This window comes from Rissa tridactyla, chromosome 9 (genome assembly GCF_028500815.1).
Source record: "Rissa tridactyla isolate bRisTri1 chromosome 9, bRisTri1.patW.cur.20221130, whole genome shotgun sequence".
NCBI classification, from domain to species: Eukaryota; Metazoa; Chordata; class Aves; order Charadriiformes; family Laridae; genus Rissa; species Rissa tridactyla.
The window spans coordinates 15,446,859-15,466,841 of record NC_071474.1 but is presented as its reverse complement, the minus strand read 5'-3'; the positions used below and the strand labels follow the sequence as shown (position 1 = coordinate 15,466,841).

At 38.1% G+C, this 19,983-nt stretch overlaps 1 protein-coding gene across 1 annotated transcript in view; it reads left to right on the top strand.

Moving 5' to 3' along the window:
• Positions 1 to 19,983, top strand: part of PRTG (protogenin) — an 88,373-nt gene that overhangs the window by 36,239 nt on the left and 32,151 nt on the right. The window contains 9 exon segments of the mRNA XM_054214838.1: positions 333 to 477; positions 1,482 to 1,615; positions 1,918 to 2,055; positions 3,221 to 3,379; positions 3,988 to 4,147; positions 4,786 to 5,033; positions 8,974 to 9,138; positions 10,212 to 10,517; positions 11,651 to 11,839. Coding sequence (XP_054070813.1) covers positions 333 to 477; positions 1,482 to 1,615; positions 1,918 to 2,055; positions 3,221 to 3,379; positions 3,988 to 4,147; positions 4,786 to 5,033; positions 8,974 to 9,138; positions 10,212 to 10,517; positions 11,651 to 11,839 — 1,644 coding nt within the window.

Below are 19,983 nucleotides of genomic sequence, written 5' to 3'. Positions count from 1 at the left end.
GTAGTTTAATAATTGATGTGCTTTCCAGCAGCATGCCAGTCAATTTCTATGCTTAATTCTGTTTGAGAGTGTCATCTTCATTGTCATTGAAACATTTTTGTACCAAATTAGGTTAAACCAAAGTTATTTTAAGTAAATCTTCAACCAATGAAACCATGCTATTGAGCAAAGCTGACAGGGTAATTAGACCTATCTTTCTTTGCATGTGGAAAAGACTGCTATTAGAAGTATTTCTGGGTATTTTTGCAAGTTGATCTATGATCTGGAGTTTGGTTTAGAGAGGAATTTTTCCTCTCTTTAGCCCTTTAAATTCAATGTTCTCTTATTTTTAGCGATTTCTGCATTTGAAGTCCAGCCACTTTCGACTGAGGTGCAAGAAGGTGGAGTAGCTCGATTTGCCTGTAAAATAACAGCAAACCCTCCTGCTACTGTGACATGGGAAGTGAATCGAACAACTTTACCTTTAGTCATGGACAGGTATGTATAGTTACGCATCTTAGCATGTCATTTATTTCCTGTGATAATTTTGAGCCTGCTACAAGAAGAAAATCTGAATACTTGCAATGCCATTAAATAAAAAAGGTTCCATGTGTATTGTATGTCAACTATTAAAATAGCTAGTAATAGTTATATTGTTAATGAATTTTAAACAGGTGTTACGAGTGCAGACCAGAATCACTCGCTATTGTCTACACAGTAATCATTGACCGATGAATTGTCATTGGAGAATTTTGTATGAAAGCCCTCTTCAGGAATGGCATTTGCTGAGGGATACAGAATAGATGGACTTGGGCTGTGGGAGTGGTTTGAACTAGAGAGTTTGCTTTCACAGAAGAATTGATGCTGAACCTGTTTTTCTTTAGAGGGCCAATAAAGAATTATATGTACAGAAAATTGAGTTTAAACACTTCATGCTAGGGAAATTTTGCACAGGGGGACTTATCTTGAATTGATAACCTTGAAGCGTACAGCCTGCTCCCTGCTAGGTTCTTTCCCTGTCCAGATTGTATTTGTTGAACCTACTCCCATCCTTCTCGACATGTAACTTTTTGTTGAACATGTCTAAGATACCTAGCATGCAAAGGAAGGCAAAAAGCGAAACGTAAAAATTGAAAGCATAGATGGGTTTCTGGGAACCGTATACCAGTTATGCCAGTATATCAGAAATTGCTGCCAAAAATCAGCCAACCTGAATAGTATGAACGTAGTAGCTGGCTAAAGAAGGTTAGGATTGTTGCTTCTGAGGGTGAGAAAGGTCTGCTTGTTGAAAGTAAATTCCTCTGCTCTCATCGTGGTGCTGGGGGAATCTTGCCACTAGTTCAGAAATGTGGGGAGGTGAGTCATATATAGAGAATGTTTTTGAGTCACCAGCCTTCTGTTCCCAAGTCAGTGTAGGTTGTTTGTAAATCAAGTAATTAATTCCATGATGGTGTTCATTGGCTGAATGTTTATCCACATTTCTTTTTTTGTTTCTGTGACAGGATAACTGCTCTACCTACAGGAGTTCTTCAGATCTATGGTGTTGAACAGACGGATGCTGGGAATTATCGCTGTGTTGCCACAACAATAGCCAATAGACGTAAAAGCACTGAGGCAGTGCTGAGTGTTATTCCAGGTACATGTGAGATTTTTTTCAATGGCATTATAGTCTTTTTTACATTATAGCAAAAACACTTACGTGTGTTGAAGAGCTGTAACAGTCCTCCGAATCACTTGCCCAAATAATAATTTTGCTTGCTTGTATCTTGTGGCTAAAATATGTCCAGTGTAAGTTTCCACAATTACTGAAATAGGGCTTTGGTGTAAATTTAATTGTAAGCACCCTTAAAAAAAGTCATGTTTTATTTCCTATTTAATTAAGGTTTTGTTTAATTGTTATCACTTTCTTTGATTATTTTTTTTTCCTCCCCTTCAAAGCCTCAGACTTGAAGCCTTTTCACAAGCCATCTATAATAGCTGGTCCTCAAAACATTACGGCATCTCTTCATCAAACTGTCATACTGGAGTGTGTAGCCACAGGGAATCCAAAGCCAATCATCTCATGGAGCCGGTTAGGTAGGTCTTAAAATTACAGCATGTGACCTTCAGCCTGTGGAGAGGAAGTGAAACTGGAAAGAAAGGATTTCAGCAATTAGGTTGCTGTTCTGAGGCTTCATGTAGTAGGTAATGATTAGTAGGTTAGGGTAGGATAAGTGAAGCACTCTTAGCTGCATACTTCCATACTGCTGTTAAGAAGTTGTGAGGTTTTCTGAGGCTTTAGGCTCCCCAATTCTGCTGTCAATCCTGCACTGCCCCCAGCACCATCTGGGCAAAGCGTTGGGTAAGGTGGTGACCTCCAGGGATCTGTGACTCGGAGTAGAATCAATGGTGAGTTAGTGCAGGTTGGAGTGGTTGCATCCAGTGAAATATTCCTGTAAATGTTTCTCCCCCTCTTCTTAGAAGCAGTATATGAATGTGATTTGGACCTTGTGTTAGTGAGCCCTTTGGACTATGGATAGGTATAGTCAAACCCCCAATAGTCTGCCTAGAAGGGGAGAAGAGAGGGAATGCAGTAAGAATAATAACATCCATCAGCGCATCCCATTTTTCCATGAAAACTACCTCTGTTTTTATTCTGACGTGTACCTAAATATGAAAGTCAGGACTGTGCCTGTAGAAGCATGAAAAATTTTACATTTTTATTTCTAAAAGTGGGAGAAATAAACATATGTTTCTTGGTTTATTCAATGGCTCTTATAGACAAATAAGTAAGAAAAAAGCTACCTAACAGTCACAGAGCATTTGCTTTGAAAATAAAATAAAATATGTGGTAATCAGATGTACTAATTTTGTCCCCAGCATCATTCAGAAGGAGACAGATGATCTCTGTTTGTAAAGATGTTGTGGATGTTGGTAGCGATGAACCGAATTGTAGTGCAAGGCAAGTGGGGAGGCTAACTGGAAAAACGGCATTAGGTTTTTTAGCTGTGACGGTAAATTTTAGATACAAACCACTTACCAAGTGGTGAGACCCAGCCATCTGAATGGTCAGATAACTAGAGTAAAGTGCAAAGCAAATGCAAAATGGAAACCTCTGAAAGCTCTTCTGTGATTATCCTTTGCGTTTTTTGACTTTTAAAATCTAATCTATGCCATTACTGCCTAAGCAACCCTATTTAGGTAAGTTATTTAGGTGCATTGAACAGCCTTATAACCACACTTCTCCCACTCTCTCAAATAGACCATAAGTCCATTGATGTCTTCAATACCCGTGTCCTTGGAAATGGGAACCTCATGATCTCTGACGTAAAGGTGCAACATGCAGGCGTGTATGTCTGTCGAGCCACCATTCCAGGCACACGAAACTTCACAGTCGCAATGGCAACTCTCACTGTGCTCGGTGAGCCTGCTTTGACTTCCACTGTGTGTTTTAACTTGTGTCCGTCTCGAGCTGTACTATGTACTGTGCTGAATTTTTTTATCTCAAACGTAGCACACCAAGGGCTGTAGGGAGACTGCAGAGATGAAACAGATCACAGTGGCTGCCTTCTTCTGTCTGTTGACTTAGATGAGAAGTGTCAGATACTCAACGTTTGAGTTATAAACTAGCAGTTCATTTGCGCTTGGAGATACCCAGGTGCAATGTTTGCTCTGGGAAGACAAGCTTTCAACACAGGAAAAAAAAATAATCCCATAACCAAGTAGAAATATGTAATATACATGCATGCTTTGTGAGCAGTATGTCGTAGGCTGGAGTTTGATTTTTTTGTATTAATAAATGCATAACAAAAATGTGTAGAAATGTTGCTATCTGTGCAGATAGTATGTGTCTTTAAACAAACGTGCTTTGTTTACATGGAATGTGCTTTCTGCATGGGTGTATGTGTATTTGAGTGGCCTGAGGAGAGAGATTGGTGTGTGGAAAATTCATTATTATTCTGACTGTCCTTGCATTTGTGGGGGCTTGATTTTTATTTTATTTTTTTTTCCCTTGTTACTTACCTGTAGCTCCACCTTCATTTGTGGAATGGCCGGAAAGTTTAACAAGGCCTAGAGCTGGTACTGCTCGTTTTGCTTGTCAGGCAGATGGAAATCCTGCCCCCAAAATTTCATGGTTAAAAAATGGAAGGAGAATACACTCCAATGGTAGAATAAAAATGTACAACAGGTAAGATTACAATTGCTGTATGAGAGCTGTGCTACCTACCAAAGGATAAAATTCCAGTAACTAAATGTAGCCAAGCAAGATAAAACTCAAGTAAACATGAAATCAGACATTAAATGTAGTTATGATATTTCCTTAGCAGAAGGAATGCAGATTAATCAATACCTAAAATCCCCAGCAAAGCTTTTGTGATCACTGCCTTACCTGGGGGGGAAACTGAGGTGATTTCTCCACAGCGTTGCTCTAGATTTACAGTAGTGTAGCAGAGACCAGAACCTTGCTAGCTGTTTGAGGCTCCAGTTAACTACTTCTGTATAGTGAGCAGCTCTTTGATATGAGTTGGTTAAGGTATGACAGTCCTAAGATTGTGCTTTCTGCAGGCGGGAAATAGATTTTCAGGCTTCTTTTCACTGTGCCTGCCTTTGCAGGCAAAAACATAAACATGGCAGATTTTGAAAAACACTTCAAGTTGCTAAATTTCACAGCTGCACATCCATTTCTAATAGAAGAGTTTGTGGCATGCAAGTCAATTATACAAAACTCATGAAGCAGAGGCAAACTTAACTGTTTCTGAATTATGTACAGCTGAGTTTACCCATGATGTGAGCTTTTTTCCTCCTTTTTCTTCCTTTTGGATTCAGTAAATTGGTGATTAACCAGATCATTCCTGAAGACGATGCCATTTATCAGTGCATGGCTGAGAATAGCCAGGGATCTATTCTCTCCAGGGCCAGGCTTACTGTAGTTATGTCAGAAGACAGACCCAGTGCACCTTACAATGTCCATGCTGAAACGATGTCAAGCTCAGCGATCCTGCTAGCGTGGGAGAGGCCACTGTATAATTCAGACAAAGTGATTGCATACTCCGTGCATTATATGAAAGCAGAAGGTAAGCAGCTTGATTTAAATGCTGTTTAAGTACTTGTGTGTGGTAAGAACTTGAATATCCTTGCAAAGACTGTCAAATTTGAATGGTTCATAACCAGGGCTGCATCAGAGCATACCAGCATATAAATGGATATTGTAATCAATAGGCATGCCTGGAGAAAAATACTTTTGCCACACCATCTCATTTGTGGCACTGAGTGTTCTTCCAGCTCGCCCTTGTCTGATCGCTCCAGTGAGCAGATTTTGAAGCTAGGAATGGGCTTTAAAACCTGGGGCCTCCATACTACTATATGGATTTCCCTCTGTCCTCAGCAGGAGCTTCTACCTACTCTCTTCTCTGTGTGTGCTTGTCAGGGAAGGACAGAGCATACAGAATCCTGAAGGCTTACAGAGTTGAACTTTTCACCGCAGACAGCTCTTTTGTCTAGATGCCCAAATTCTAGTGACTTTACTGGCGTTCATATATTTTTGAGTAGAATAATTGATACTTTATTGACTTAATTATCTTATCTTAGAATGAATATTGGCTGAATGGGAAAATCTGCTCTCCTTTCAACCCTTGGTCTCCTATAATGAGAAATGTATACTCGAACTCTAAAATATACTGAAATAGCCATGAATGGTTTATCCTTGTCTCTGAAATGATATATCAATTTCTGTATAAAAGGGAATGGATAGTTAGAATAAAAATGAGTAACTAGACATCTTAAAACCCCTTAGTACTGTGTAATTGCTTTAAGTTAAGGTAATTTGTAAGGTGATAGGAAACAGACATTTTTCATAAGCAGGAGAAGTGATTGCCAAGTGACTTGAAAATTTGTTAGGTGCATGGCTTAAACTAAGCTGTGATGCAGCTCTGTTTTCTAGGGGTGGTTTCTTTTTCCATTTCTATTCAGTAAGTGGTTTATTCAAGGACAGGACTGCAGATGCTCAGCTCTGTGCGGAATACCAGTCTGCCATCTGCTAAGCAGAGGACAGGAAGAACAGCTTAATTACTCTAATACTGATGCAGGAATAGCTGCCTTTGCAAGTGGGATATTTCAGGACACAAGAGAATTTTGTCTGAAGGAAGGAAGGAAGGAGTTTTAAAAGATAATGCAGACAAGAGGTGCGGGAAATTACCCCCCACACTTTCAGTCACTGAGGTATTGTGCTCACAACCCCCTCTTAAAGCTAATATGAATAAAGTCACACTAGATAAGTTATCTGGGTAATTGTGTGCCCGGTGCCAGCGTGGAGAGCAGAGACTGAATAACTTCAAAGAAAACTGTCCTTAGGGAAGTGTGTGTTTGTGCAGGAAATACTCTTGCACAGTAGTGAAAGGAGGTATCTTCTGAAATGTCTTTTCTGCAAAATCATTATGCAGTCCCTGCTTCATTTGCTTACTTATCCAAAGGTTATATCTTGTGAAATGTGGTCGTAGCTTGTCTTGGTTTAAAAACCAAAACAAACTCCAAACAAAAGACCAAACCAACCAACCAACCAAAAAAACTCTGATTTATTTGAACTTGCTTTCTCAAATACCCATTTTTTTCATCTTTCCAAACTGTCTTGTGATATTTACTTTATTTAATATAGTGCTGTTGTGCATCCTTTCACATTAGTAAAGAAATACACACAGGTAGCGTGGAGAGGGCTGTATTAAGAGGAGTAATAACAGTGGTGGGAATCAAAATGTAGGTGATTTCCATGTATTTTTTATTTTGGTAACATGATTGGGTAGTACCAGAAGATCTGCTTCAGGACATAAAAACACTTTTGTCTTGTTTTGTAGAAAAAATGTTGAGCTTAAAAGGCTAGTGGGCTGCATTTCTGTAAAAAGAATTGCTTTCAAGTGATAGCCTGTAAACCTTCCTGAGGATGTTGACCACATATCAGAGGCATTATTAAAAACCTAGAAAATGCCTTTATCAGAAAGTATCCCATCAGCCACCTCTCTGATGTAAATTTAGAAGCAACTATATTTAAAGAAATGCAAATTAAATATTAAGGAAAATCTTTTGATGACTTTCACACCATACCAGGCCATAGAGGTGCTAACATAGACTGTTCACCTTGTCAACACCTTATTTACTCTGTAAGAATTCTCGATAATTATGTATTAATGTAAATAGTTTGTATTAATTTCTTTCATTATTCCTTTCAGCCTGTCTTTCCCTGGTCCACCCTCACATCCTGTTTCAGACCCATGAAGATTAAAAATTATCCTAGATGTATCTGACTTAATCAGAGTATATCTTGCTTGCTCAAAGCTTCTCATGTGTAACTTTATACATTTGTGTCCATATGTTACTCTTTTTTTTTTTTTTTTTTAAGTTAGGAACCACATTTTTCAGTGTGAGTAAAGAACATTTTATTGCAAAAGAAGAACAGTGCTTGCTAAGTCTCCTAAGTTGTACTGATGCTTATGATTCCATAAACTTTAAACGGAAAGGAAAACTGGATAATACACTAATAATATGCAGTTCTGTAGAGTTTTTTTCTGTAGACTTCACAATGTGGTAGGTGCTTTGAATACAAAAGATACCATCACTCATCATTTAATTTCACAACTCGAGTATTCTGATGTTTCGCTTGTAAAAACAGGCTCAGGTCCTCTTCCCTATTTAAAAAAAAAAAAAAGTTAGTGTTTTAATCAAGTTAGTTGAAGAAACTAACAGGTGGGTTTTTGTGTTTTTGTTTTTTGTTTCTTTAAGCAGAATATTTTACATTCAAATCAGGGTCATAGTAGCAAGAAGAATAAGGGTCTGATGAGCGTGCATGTTGGAGTGTGTTAATTCCTTGTTAGTGATTTAGAAAAGGCACAAAGGGAACACTGATTGTGGTGGAAGGCAAGCCTTGTTCTCTATTATGGCTGTTTCATTAGGGCCTCTGCATGAGGCCTAGCAATCCATTCAATGAGAGAACAAGTCCTTTTAATTTGAGCTCAAGGATCTTGTTTAGCAGGTCAGAAATCGTGCCTTGCGATTCCTAATTAACAAGCCATTAACTAGTCTGTTGTGAGATGCTCGTAATCTTGTCTAATTAAAATGCTATCAAGTTAATTCATAAATGTGGGAAAACTTAATGGTGGAATTTGCCTTTCGTTTTGTTTATAAATTCAGTTGTGAAGAGGAGGAGGAGGTGGCTCTTACAGAGTTTTGATTAAGTTGACATGCACTTGGTGTGAATTGTTCGTTAACACAGCAGCTTTCACCACACTTATTCCACTTTATAGCCTTCCTCTATAGGAATAAAGCCCAACAAAGACAAGGACTGCTGCATGCATTGCTATGCATATTTTAATGTGAATTGCTGAGAATTCCCCCCCCCCTTTTTTTTTTTTTTAACAACTCACTAAGGAGCCAAACATTTTTGAAGCTCATTCTGGTCTGTTCTTATTGGCCTTTCTCCAAATTAAAGAAAAAAACGTGTCAATCAAATGTAATAGAATTTGCAGGGCTAAAATGAGATCCTTTTGCTGAATAAATTCTTTCTGTTTGTTTCTTTGGGGGGGTGGTGGTGTTTGTTTTGTTTTTGATGGAGTGGAGCCCTCGCATTCCTTGCAGTCTGCTATAGAAAAGCTCTGTAAATAGGTTTTGAAAAAACCTCCCTGACTCTAAACAAATAGATTTAGAAGCTTGGTATGAATGATAAGGCTATTAGAGCTTGTCTGTTGTGTTACTGTACATTGGGCACAGTTTGTTGTGACTAATTCTAAATAGGGTTTAGAATTGCATTCAGCATCCCTTATTCAGGAAAATCCTGAAACACCATAATCTACACCAGAGCAAGACACAGTTACTCCTGTGCATAAAAGAGCTTTTACTTACTAGGGTTGAAAAAATAGAGGTAGGCTGGGGAAGAACGTGAAATAACTTTGTAAGATCTTAAAGCCAACATACTGTGATGTTTAGGGATTGTCAGAATTTTTTGTTTGTCTAACCCTTGTTTTATGCCAGGTTTAAACAACGAAGAGTACCAAGTGGTCATTGGAAATGATACAACCCATTACATTATTGATGACTTGGAACCAGCCAGCAACTACACCTTCTATATTGTAGCTTATATGCCCCTGGGAGCCAGTCAGATGTCAGATCATGTGACTCAGCACACCCTTGAAGATGGTAAGACAAATACTACTGATTTAGGTGAACGTTTTAATTTGCACTGAATAGAAATGTGCAATCCAGTGCTAGCAGCTCTTGAGGATCCCAAACTTCTGTTGACATCGGTGAGACTTCTGATAACGTGCAATGTAAGATTGAGCCAGCTAATTAAAGGAATGAGGATAAAATAACATTCTGACAGGGCAACATCGTATGTTACACGGTGTCTTTCTAAGTTGAAAGACATTTCATTAAATCATGTAAATAACTGTTCTAAATCTTTAAGAACTTCCTCAGTAGTAAGAATTTGATGATAGCCTAGGATTCAGTCTCTATGACTCTCTCTTGTGCATCTGAAACACGAATCAAACCACACACCCACTGCATCTTTTGCAAGTTTTGAAGGAAAATTTGGAAAAAATTTGCTATAACAAAAAAGTAACTTTTTAAAAAAATCTATGTGCTTGTTAGTAGAATCAGAATTTCATAAAAGACTCCACTGACTTATTTCTGTGCAGTGATTTAACTATCTGAACATCAAGGCAACAACAAACTGTTTAGTATAGTTCATTAGAACTGGTTAATAAATTCTGACAGGGTTAAGCGTTGGCAGTGTGGAACATTGCCAGTTCCAGTTGTCTGCCTGTCTCTTTGCCAGGAGTTACTACCCTCGTTACATGATTGGTGGAAGAGAACATACACTGAGTCTTCAAGAGTACAGGTTGTTGTCTAGGCTCTTGGTTTAAGCTGCTGCATCTAACCTTGACAGTCAGTTTGTCAGAACACTAAGGTGCTGATTGCCTTTGATTACTGCTGGCAGTAATAAGAGAAGAAAATGTTGAGGGCCTTACAGAAAGGAGCTTGCTAAGGCTATACTGCACGCAGAAGGTGAGAAGTATGAGCAGTGTCAAGTTATCCTAAGGATAATAATAACTTAAGGATAATAATAAGGATAATAAGATAAAATAAACAAGAATCTATAAAACTTGGATTATTTATGTTACTAGCACCTCATCACAGGCTACAGTGTCAGATGAGAATTTTCCATCTCTCTCTTTCCTGAGCTCAAAAGCTTTGCCTTTTCCTTTTAGTTCCCTTAAGAGCTCCTGAAATTAGTTTGACAAGCAGGAGTCCTACGGATATTCTCATCTCTTGGCTGCCAATTCCCGCAAAATACAGGAGAGGTCAGGTGGTCCTGTACCGTCTGTCTTTCCGCCTCAGCACAGAGACCAAAGTCCAAGTCTTGGAGCTTCCAGGGACTTCAGATGAATATCTCCTCGAAGGCCTGAGGCCTGACAGTGTCTACTTGGTTCGTATCACTGCTGCAACAAGGATTGGCTGGGGAGAGGCATCTTTGTGGACTTCCCACCGGACTCCCAAAGCTACAAGTGTGAAAGGTAATTGCAGGAGTCAATTGCAGGCTTCCTCTGAAGACTACGAATTTTTCTGACAGGTAGTGCAAGGATGTGAAGTAGGTTTTCCCATTACATGTTCTTGTTCTGGTGATCTAGGAAACAGTTTTCTAACCATGACTCTGTGCATAATTTGCAAAACCTTCTGATTCCTTTAATAAATTAAATGCAGTTAATACATAGTTTCAGGATCAAAAGTTGAAGAGGAACTAATCTGTTTTATGAAAGGCCTTATATGTGACAAGAAAAGGAAAAGCTGATATATTATTTTGGTGTCACTCTTTGATTGTTTCTACATGTTGATGTTCACATATTTGACATGGTGGCAAGAAACTTTAATTCCTGTTTGTGAGCTGCTCAAATGTTTTAGCTTGTAGACTTATTTTCAATGATAATACAGTTTTTATCCTGTTCTATATAAATAGAGTAAAAAAATTCAACAAACGCAAACCCCATTGTTGTTCAGTGTAAAAGATCTGAGTTGATGCATGAATGTCTGTATTACAAACAAAATGCACATATGTTTTGAATATGCAATTTGACATTATATTTGAAGTCTTAATTTAAGTTGTTGTAACTGAATTTTGGATTAGATTACTATTTAGTAATGTCACGCAGAAGAGCATTCAACTTTGCATGAATGGCTTGAAAAAAATGTAGATTTGAATTTCTAGCTTTTTTTCTTAGCTGTAACACACATCCATCCACTTTGGATGTCATTGAGTTTTGACTACTATAGCAAATTATTAGCACTGGATGAACTGTGATGTTATTCTTAATCACATTTGCTCTGGCTCACTTTAAAACAGGAGGTAATTTTATAACTCTCTTCGGAGTGTTTTCATTTTTCTTTGAAAATAACTACCTTATAAATTTGATTAATTGATTAAGATGAAGAATTAAAAAATGTTTCTATTCTGATTTATCCTAAACTAAGTTGTTAGATTAGCTTATAGGGAGTCAGACATCATAATAAAGAAACAATTGTTTCTTGATGAGCTAGATGAGCTAGAATCAAAGTCTTGAGTGAACTTTGGACTGATGGGCATCCAAATTTTTGCGTGAAAATTAGTTGTTTCTGGAATATAAGAATATTATATATGTTTCTCTAAAACCAGCACCAAAGTCTCCTGAGCTGCGTTTGGAGCCGATGAACTGTACAACCATTACAGTACAGTGGCAGCAGGACTCTGAGGACACTGCAGCTATTCAGGGGTACAAACTGTACTACAAGGAAGAAGGCCAGCAGGAGAATGGGCCAATTCTGTTGGGTGCCAGTGATCTCGAGTATACTGTCAGTGGTTTAGGTGAGTATATAAAATATTTCTTAACTGTTCTGGAGGACAGTGAAGTCAAGGACATCTTGGAGACCATAAATCATTAGACCTGTAAGGCAACAATGTTAGGTCTGACCATCTAGTTTCCCAGCAATAAACTTTGCAAGCTTCAGTTAAGCTGCTGATGGAATAATCCTCTCCCAAAATATGTGTTGTACAACTCTTAGATAACCAGATCTTATAAATCTTGTGTAAGTTGGAAGGACACTCAACTACTTATCACAAGTAAGTACAGAACTTATAGTTAGTAAATACTGCTAGTAAATGCTAGACATAGCTTTTTAACGTTCCATTTAATACTAATTTTTTTCAGCTTTTGTGTATTCATGTCTGATCTAGTAACAGTGAAAGATTAAAATAAAAAAGACTTTTCTCTGGTATTTCTAGCCTATTTGTCTGTTATTTGTAGCCTTTGTGACAGCTATACTGCACAACAAGCGCTGCTTGCTCACCACAGTAGCAAGCTGCCCTTGTGCATGTTGTTCTCCTGTTAATATTTTTAAGAAGTACTGGTAAATATTTGCAGGACTGATCACAAAGATTAGGGCACAGAGCTTGCTGAGTCACATTGAAGTCTTTCCATTGATCATCTGACTCTGTTTCCTCCTGTAGCTCTTGTGATGTGTATTAGCACAGAAGTGTTGGTATTATCCCTAGGTAGAAGGTGCTTCTGTTTACATATATAAAACTGAGTATTTATTTCATAAAAAGATGCGATCTGTAATGTAATCAGTAAAAGTAATATAGGACTTGACACTTAATGTTTGAAGTATGTTGAGATAGTTTACTTAGGGGTAGTGTAGAGAATTAATCTTGACTAAATTATCAAAATTGACCTGCAGTCGTAAGTAGGTCGAATGGCCTCTTGACCATGCTCAGGTATTCTCATCTGCTGCATACAGTTGAGATGCTATTTTAGGGGAGATTTAGAGGAGAGTATTCTGGTCTCTTAACTGGACAACTGACCATCTGTGACCATTTCTAGCCAGAGCATCTGGCAGCAGCTGACTGTTTAACAGAGCTGTGAGACAAAAGAACAGTGGGTTGAAAGGATGTGGTGTCTCTGTGTCCTAGGACATACATGCATTTTTTTTTTTGTCTTCTCGTCATGCAGTTACGGAGCAGTCATTTCAGACACATGCGAATTTATTAACTGTGTGATCCACATCATACAGATTTTCTCAGTACACTAATCCTCCTCAGATTAAAATATTATTTTCAAGAATTATGTTAGAATGTATATTAACTGTGTGTTTTTATTGGTTTTTCTTTCCAGTAAGCATGTAGACAGAGGGGAAAACAAAAGCAAAGTGAGTTTGGGAAATTACAACTTCCACACGGTCACATTGTTAACTGAATTACAAGAAGTGTGGGCATGGAAGAATTCATGTGCTTGAGTTAACCATTCAGTCATGGTGCATGTGATGTGCTGAGTTTTTATTCCTTATCATAATTCTAAGTATCTCAATATAGTTACCAAAACATGATACATTCCATATAATCTGATTGCCATAATTTATATTTTCCATATATGTGTAATTTATGCTGCCATGGGTTAGATCAACTGAAGAGTATTTTTTTTCAAATAACTTCAGTAGAAGTAATCTTTTTTTTTTTTCTTTTTTTAATTTTTAATGGGATTTTTTGAGCTATTTGAAGTGCATATCGACTATGGGAAGTTTTCCTGTGTAAGTTTCCTTGCTGGTTTGTTACTTTTGTTTGCTTTGTAACATTTACAGAAAAAGGATTCATTGCTACAGGTACAAAAGACTGACTTGGCACAGGAAACTTGATTAAGTCATGATTTTCCACTGCTAAGATGTTGAAGCCTAGGAAGTTCACATAGACTTCTCATAGTGACAGTGCCTGTCTGACTACTGTATTTGCCCATGGAGAAGCTTCTGTTTGAAATACTTGTGCATGCTAAATTATTTCTTAGAAAACAGTACTCAACAAACCTTTTGCCTGTGGCAGCTGCACATGTGGAGAATAGAGCACGTAAAATTATATGCAACATACAAACCCACAAAGACTGTAGCAACACTCTCACATTAAGAAGGGGACTAATTTGTATTTCTCTTTATTTCTTGTGAATAATCTAAATCATTTGGACAAGGTTATTTTATTTATGCATTTCAAATTTAATATATTACTTACTAAGAAGTGGCCCTACCTGGTAGAATTCGAGATAAAGTAAGGCAAGCCACTGCTCTAGGTTTTTTGACCATGGTAAACTGAATCTTCATGAACTGGACAGAGGCTTTGAGGACTTATGTTCTGTCATCCATTTGCCTCTCCTGAGGACACTAAACTACTGATTTATTGACAGCCTCTTTAAAATAAATGTCTTCATTATGAGCTACAGAGATTAGCAGAATACTGCAAGTGTGAAACCTGAAGGGGAAAGGTGTGTTTTAAGATTTTTGGTTTCATGTATGTTGGATAACATGGTTAAAAGAAGAGGTTATTCCTGATTTGGAAGAATATGCTAATAGTATTAGGTGCTTCCCAGTGGCAAAGATGAAGTAGTTTCTCATGCATTATCTGTTGTCACTGAAGTTATGTGGCTTCCAAACACTCCATCTTCATGTCTTAGTTTGTCGTGACCTAAGGCTGCTCTACCATTTCCCATTCTCTCACATAGTTAATAAACTGCAGATAGACTTCTAGTGACATTTGGAGCATGTCAATATGTCTCTCCGTGGAACTTTCTACAGGTGTTGGTACAACTGCCAATTGTGCAAAATATGTGTATTTAAAGAAGACGGTTCACTTACTCTGTGTCAGTTGAACCACATTACCAAATCAGAATTCATAATATTCTCTAATCAAAGAGAACATTAGCATTGATATCATAAGCACTGTTGATTGCATTGATTGTTGATAGCATTGATATAACTACTGTAAATCATTTGTAAGTGTCTACAGGACTCTTGATGGAGGGACAAGTATGATAGGTAAAGCAGAATCAGCAATGCTAGTGTAAAATAAGTTACAATGATTGAACATGAAATATAGCAATATGAGTATTATGCTATTTTAATCTTTTCGTGGTTCCTACCTTTTTTTTTGAGAACTGACCTCTTACTCCAGTGTAGGTTTACCCAGTTACTTCTGTGTATTTTTAAACTGGATTATTTAGCATGATAGTCACCATGTAAATAGAACTAAATGATCTGATCAGAGTCAGGGCTGCCATTCTCAAAATAAATATCCACAGTTTCACATAGACATTTGTTTGTGTTAAAGGTCTTGGCATTTATTTTTCAATAGCAGGCCATTTCCTAGTCCAGTGTAAAATTCCATTATCACTTGAATTTGCCACAGGAGCAGACCCTTGGGTGCATACCATGCATTTTTGCCTCTATTTTTAATTCCTCGTTTGCTTCCTCCTGCTGTAGAAAGTTTTCCCTAACAGAAAGTCTTTCATTGTGAGACTTGGTGAGTCTGCTGGTACAGGTTCTGTTTCTGTAATGTTTCAGAATATGTGTGTTCAGAAGTTGAAGTGAGTTTTTTTGGTGGAAGAGTTTGGGAACCTTCTCACTGTGCAACAGGAGAGGGATTGGCAGAGCTTGAAAGTTAAAACAAAGGGAGTGTCCAGAGAAGTTCATCTCCCCCTTTAAATGTCTTCAAATTACTTTTTTCAAAAAGTATTTTAAGCATATGCATATGCATCTCTGCCTCAGCGTTGTTGGTGCTCACTGCTGTGCTGGGTGGACTGTTTGCCGGTCACAGCTTGTTGTGTTTGCAGCTATATGACCAGTCAGAAGGTGGAACCTATACAAGATGGACAGTGACTCAGAAGAACCCATTTTAAGCTTATCTGGTTTATTGGAGCCAAGAGCTCTTCATAACTAGGTTGTAATGCTCATAGAAATCTCATCCTGGAACTGATATCTAGGGAGAATAAAATAAAATTCAGCTTCTTGGTTAACAAACTCAAGAAAGCGTGGTCAATTCTGATGCTGTAACACAAGAACACTGTTCTTCAAGCTGCCTGGAAGTTTCCCTCTCTGAACTTTTTTTTATTTTTCAATTCTTATCATGCTAGTAAAAGCAGTATTTTTACTACTTAAATGAATGCCACTGGTGGTGGGGGAATGCAGTATGTTCTTGTGCCATTAATCCCTTCTATACTGGGAGGGAGGGACGAAAGCAAGAATTCACTTTGCGAATTCATCCTTCTGTAGTTGCTGTCTGGGAGCTGTACACCTTGAGTGCTGGTAGTTACAGTGAGGATTTCAGAAAGTTGCACTTTGGTGACAAGGCTATAACATAGCATCTCACTAAATGCAAAAGAAACCTTGAGGCAAGCGGGTTCTGGCAGGGATGCGTGCACCTTAGGTGCTCTTTTGTTTCTCTTGCATACAAGATGATATCGCAGTAAATAACCGTTTTCAGGCAGACACCTTAGGGGATGGAAAAACTGGTCTGTTAGCTTTGGTGAAAATGCCTTGAGCATGGGAGCCCACATACCTTGTCCTTTCCCTGCCGAAGGCCCCTCCCCAGGAGAGCCTGTGGAGTGGAGTGTCCTGCGCTGGGAGCTGCAGCCCCCGGGAGCACTGCTGGCTCCCCAGGGCTTGGCATGCTTGCAGGCTGCAGGGCACGGGGGAGAAACTACCAAGTGATTTGATGGCCATGAAATGGAGTATATCTGCTTTAAAAAAAAAAAATAAAAAAAATAAAAAAATTGGTTGGTGATTCCTCTGAGGTTTGGTGAGACTGCAGGCTCTCTCTCTGGGAAAGCCGCTTCTATGTGGACTGGGGTCATGTAAGCTGCTTGGCATGAGGGGCATCACAACCCCGTGCTGTTTCTCCTGGTACTCCAATTTTACATTAGCCGGTGGCATTTTCCCCTCCTCCAATCTAGTTCTTCTGGAAAAACAATTAGATTCTGTCAGACTCCTTTGTGCAATTTACTTCAAAAAGTTTGGTCTTAATCAGAAAAACTTCCCTGCCTCAAAGTTCTTCTGTGTCCTACCTCTTTCCAGTTGCAGAGAGGAGAAATAAAGGAAAGTGCATTTCTTCGCTCCCCCAACCCCCGATTGGGACCAAATTTCCAAGTGAAGAATTTGTCAAAGTCTAAATGACACAAAGGCACATTTTGTGACCCTGCATGGCACTGCTCTCTGAAAAGGGGGCTTGTGCTGAAGAAGTAGCCAACTACCTACTACACTTAGCATTCCCCCAGAGACTTGGCCTTCAGTTGTTTAATTTCCCCTGGATCTATTTATATCGCATTACAGCCATGATTACAGCTAAGCTTTAGTCCAGGGCAGCAAAGATGACAAGGTGATTCTACAGTCTATAGAAATTAAATAAAGGTGTGTAAGAAGAGTCAATGCAAAGAATTTCTCCAATTAAACTGCCTGATGCATGTCACCTAAGTGTCTCTTGTAATAATTCTGTGAAAATTCTTATAAAGGTTCGTAAAGCAGTTGATATGATGGTCAGATATGACATAGCGGTTTCATTTGCACCATATTGCAAGTGGATGTGCTAGAAAAACATAAATTTAAAAAAATTTAATGACATCTTTGACAGCTTTGATCATCTTTCTCATTAAGAACTGCAGATGCTGTAATACTGAGAAGGAATACTGGAAGAGCATTACATCTGTTAACGTAATTATTTCTGATAGCTAGGGCTATAATTTCAGTTTTATCCCAGGTTTTGTTGGTATCAAAATGTAGTCTTACATATTTGTATCTGAACATTCTGGGATATCCAAAACGGTGTATGTGGGACTTGATATTGCTTTTTGGTTATAAGTTACCATGGAAATTTAGCTTGGGATTCCCATAAAAAATCAAGGAGCCAGGCATTCCTCCAGTTTCATAAAATGATGTGAAAGAAACACAGGTCTCTTCCCTCAACACTCAATTTATTTTTTTTTTTTTTAATTTCATAGTTAATGGTTTTCAAATGGCATTCCATAAAATATCATCTAGTATTACATACATATTCTATTTCTGGTTGAGGTATTTTAGATTAGACATTCACAGTTAATGAAATGTTGATTTAAACAAGCTACATCTCTGTTTAAAAAAAAAAAGAAAGATCAAAAATTACTTTAGTTCTTAACAAAGATCAACTAAAAGCTCAGTTTTCTTGCTTGGAGAAGCAGATGATAGCACTGTATGCTATATATACTGTAGCAATTATATTTACATTGTTACATACTGAAAAGTGTCTAATAGCTCAGTAGGTGACCAGGACAAATATTGTCATTTATTTTCACTGTTTACAGCTGGGTCAGTCTAGTGTTTACTCACGCTGATTACATCCTTAAACTAAACCTCTTATCTGTCAATTCTCCTGATTGTGTGTAACAGGCTTGCTACTACTACTTATCAGCTAAAACATAAGGGATTTGCTGAGAGAGGGGAGGAGGAATTGGTCATATTGCACAGGAATAAAAGCAAAAGCCCTAGAAGCAGACTGGGCATGTTTAAAAGCAACCTCTTCCTCAGCTAACTGTGGCCTCTTTCTCTTACACTGACATGGGGGTTTATGTATATTTGTACTTAACAAACCCGAGCTCTTGCCTAGTCCTGGTATGATAGTGCACTTCCCCTACACGTCAGTAAACAAGACACACATTCCTTACTTCATAATCATGAAAGGCAGACCTGTCACCACTCTAAATGAGCCTGTCTTCCAGATGCAGACATGGCATATCTGCATATCATTTTTTTCCTTGTTTTTTTTTTTCTTTCAGGGTTTAAAAGGGGAGGGGGAGAAACCCTTACAGATTAAAAGAGTGAAGGGGAGGGGGCTTTATTACCCTGTAACTTTTTTTTACCTGCAAAATATCAAAGCAAATACTGCTTTGATAAGCTTTTACTTCTTTTATAGAAGGAACCATATTGCATTTAACAGGCTGTAAGTGTAAATAGAGATCAGACTGGGTTTTTTTCTATTTTGTTGTTGGCATTTACAAACAGTCACCTCATGTTTTGTTTCCAATGTACGTCAGTGCTAGTAATTTCTCTAGATATGTTTGTAGCGGAGAGCTCCTTTTAGATTCCGTGTTCTTGCTTGTACAAGAACTAGGTTGAGTGGCAGAGGCAGGGAAGGAATCAAACCTCTGTCTTGTGCAGTGTTTCTGATTATCTACTTGTTGGTCCCTGTGCAGCTTGATATGTACTAGAACAAGCGAGCAGGGAATATCAGGAGGTTGCACAGTGCAAATATACTGATGTGAGGTGACCAGACAAACTGATTTGCAGACTTGCCTACTTGGTTCATGCCTTCCTTATGGAAGAAAAATACTAAACTGCTCTGTTCAGATGAAAAATTGATTCACTCAGGTTGTAAATTGAATTTTTACTGAGCAAAACTGAAGCTCGTGTTTAACTATGTGGCCCTTTGTTAGAGCTTAGTGGCATGGCATCCATTACAACTGTGTCTTTGGCTCAGCTTTATTTAAGCACTCTTACACACGACTGAGTGGGAATCCTAGATAAATATCAGCTTGTTCTGAGCAGATTTGCTGAGGAGAGGCCAGTTAACTATCAGCTGCTAATGCTGCATGCTTATTATGCAGTTCAAGTGCCACATCTGTAAAAATGTAGTGCCTTCCTTCCTGTGTAGTTTGGCCATTATTGCTCTTGCTCTGTGCACTATAGCAGATTTGTGTCATAATTACATATTTTCACTTTACTTTGTGCTCTTAAAAAAGAGAAAAGATTACTTTGTCATGTATTATTTCTGACGGCATTTAAGTTTGTTTCTATTAGAGAAATTGGATTTATCAATTTTTTTTTAATTCTTATCTCAGTTACTTCTGTGCATGTTCTCGTTTTTTGAAAGTAAATGTCATTTTCACAGAGTTCATTTGTAATGGAAAGCTTTAATTAATGTTTAATGCATTTGTCAATTTTAAGTTACGCCATCAAGCCTCTCAATAGTTTACTGATTTAGCCAGTAATCAACTTTCGTAGGCGCTGGAATACTGAAATCTGTTACATCTGCATTAGCAGCATAACTAGTTTTGGTGCTGATTAAAATGTTGCATATGACAGACACTTAGTAAGAGGAATCTCTAGGCTTTCTTTGAATTAACTGCAGAGTCTTAAAATGGCCCTAAAACTCATGGAAAATTATTAAAT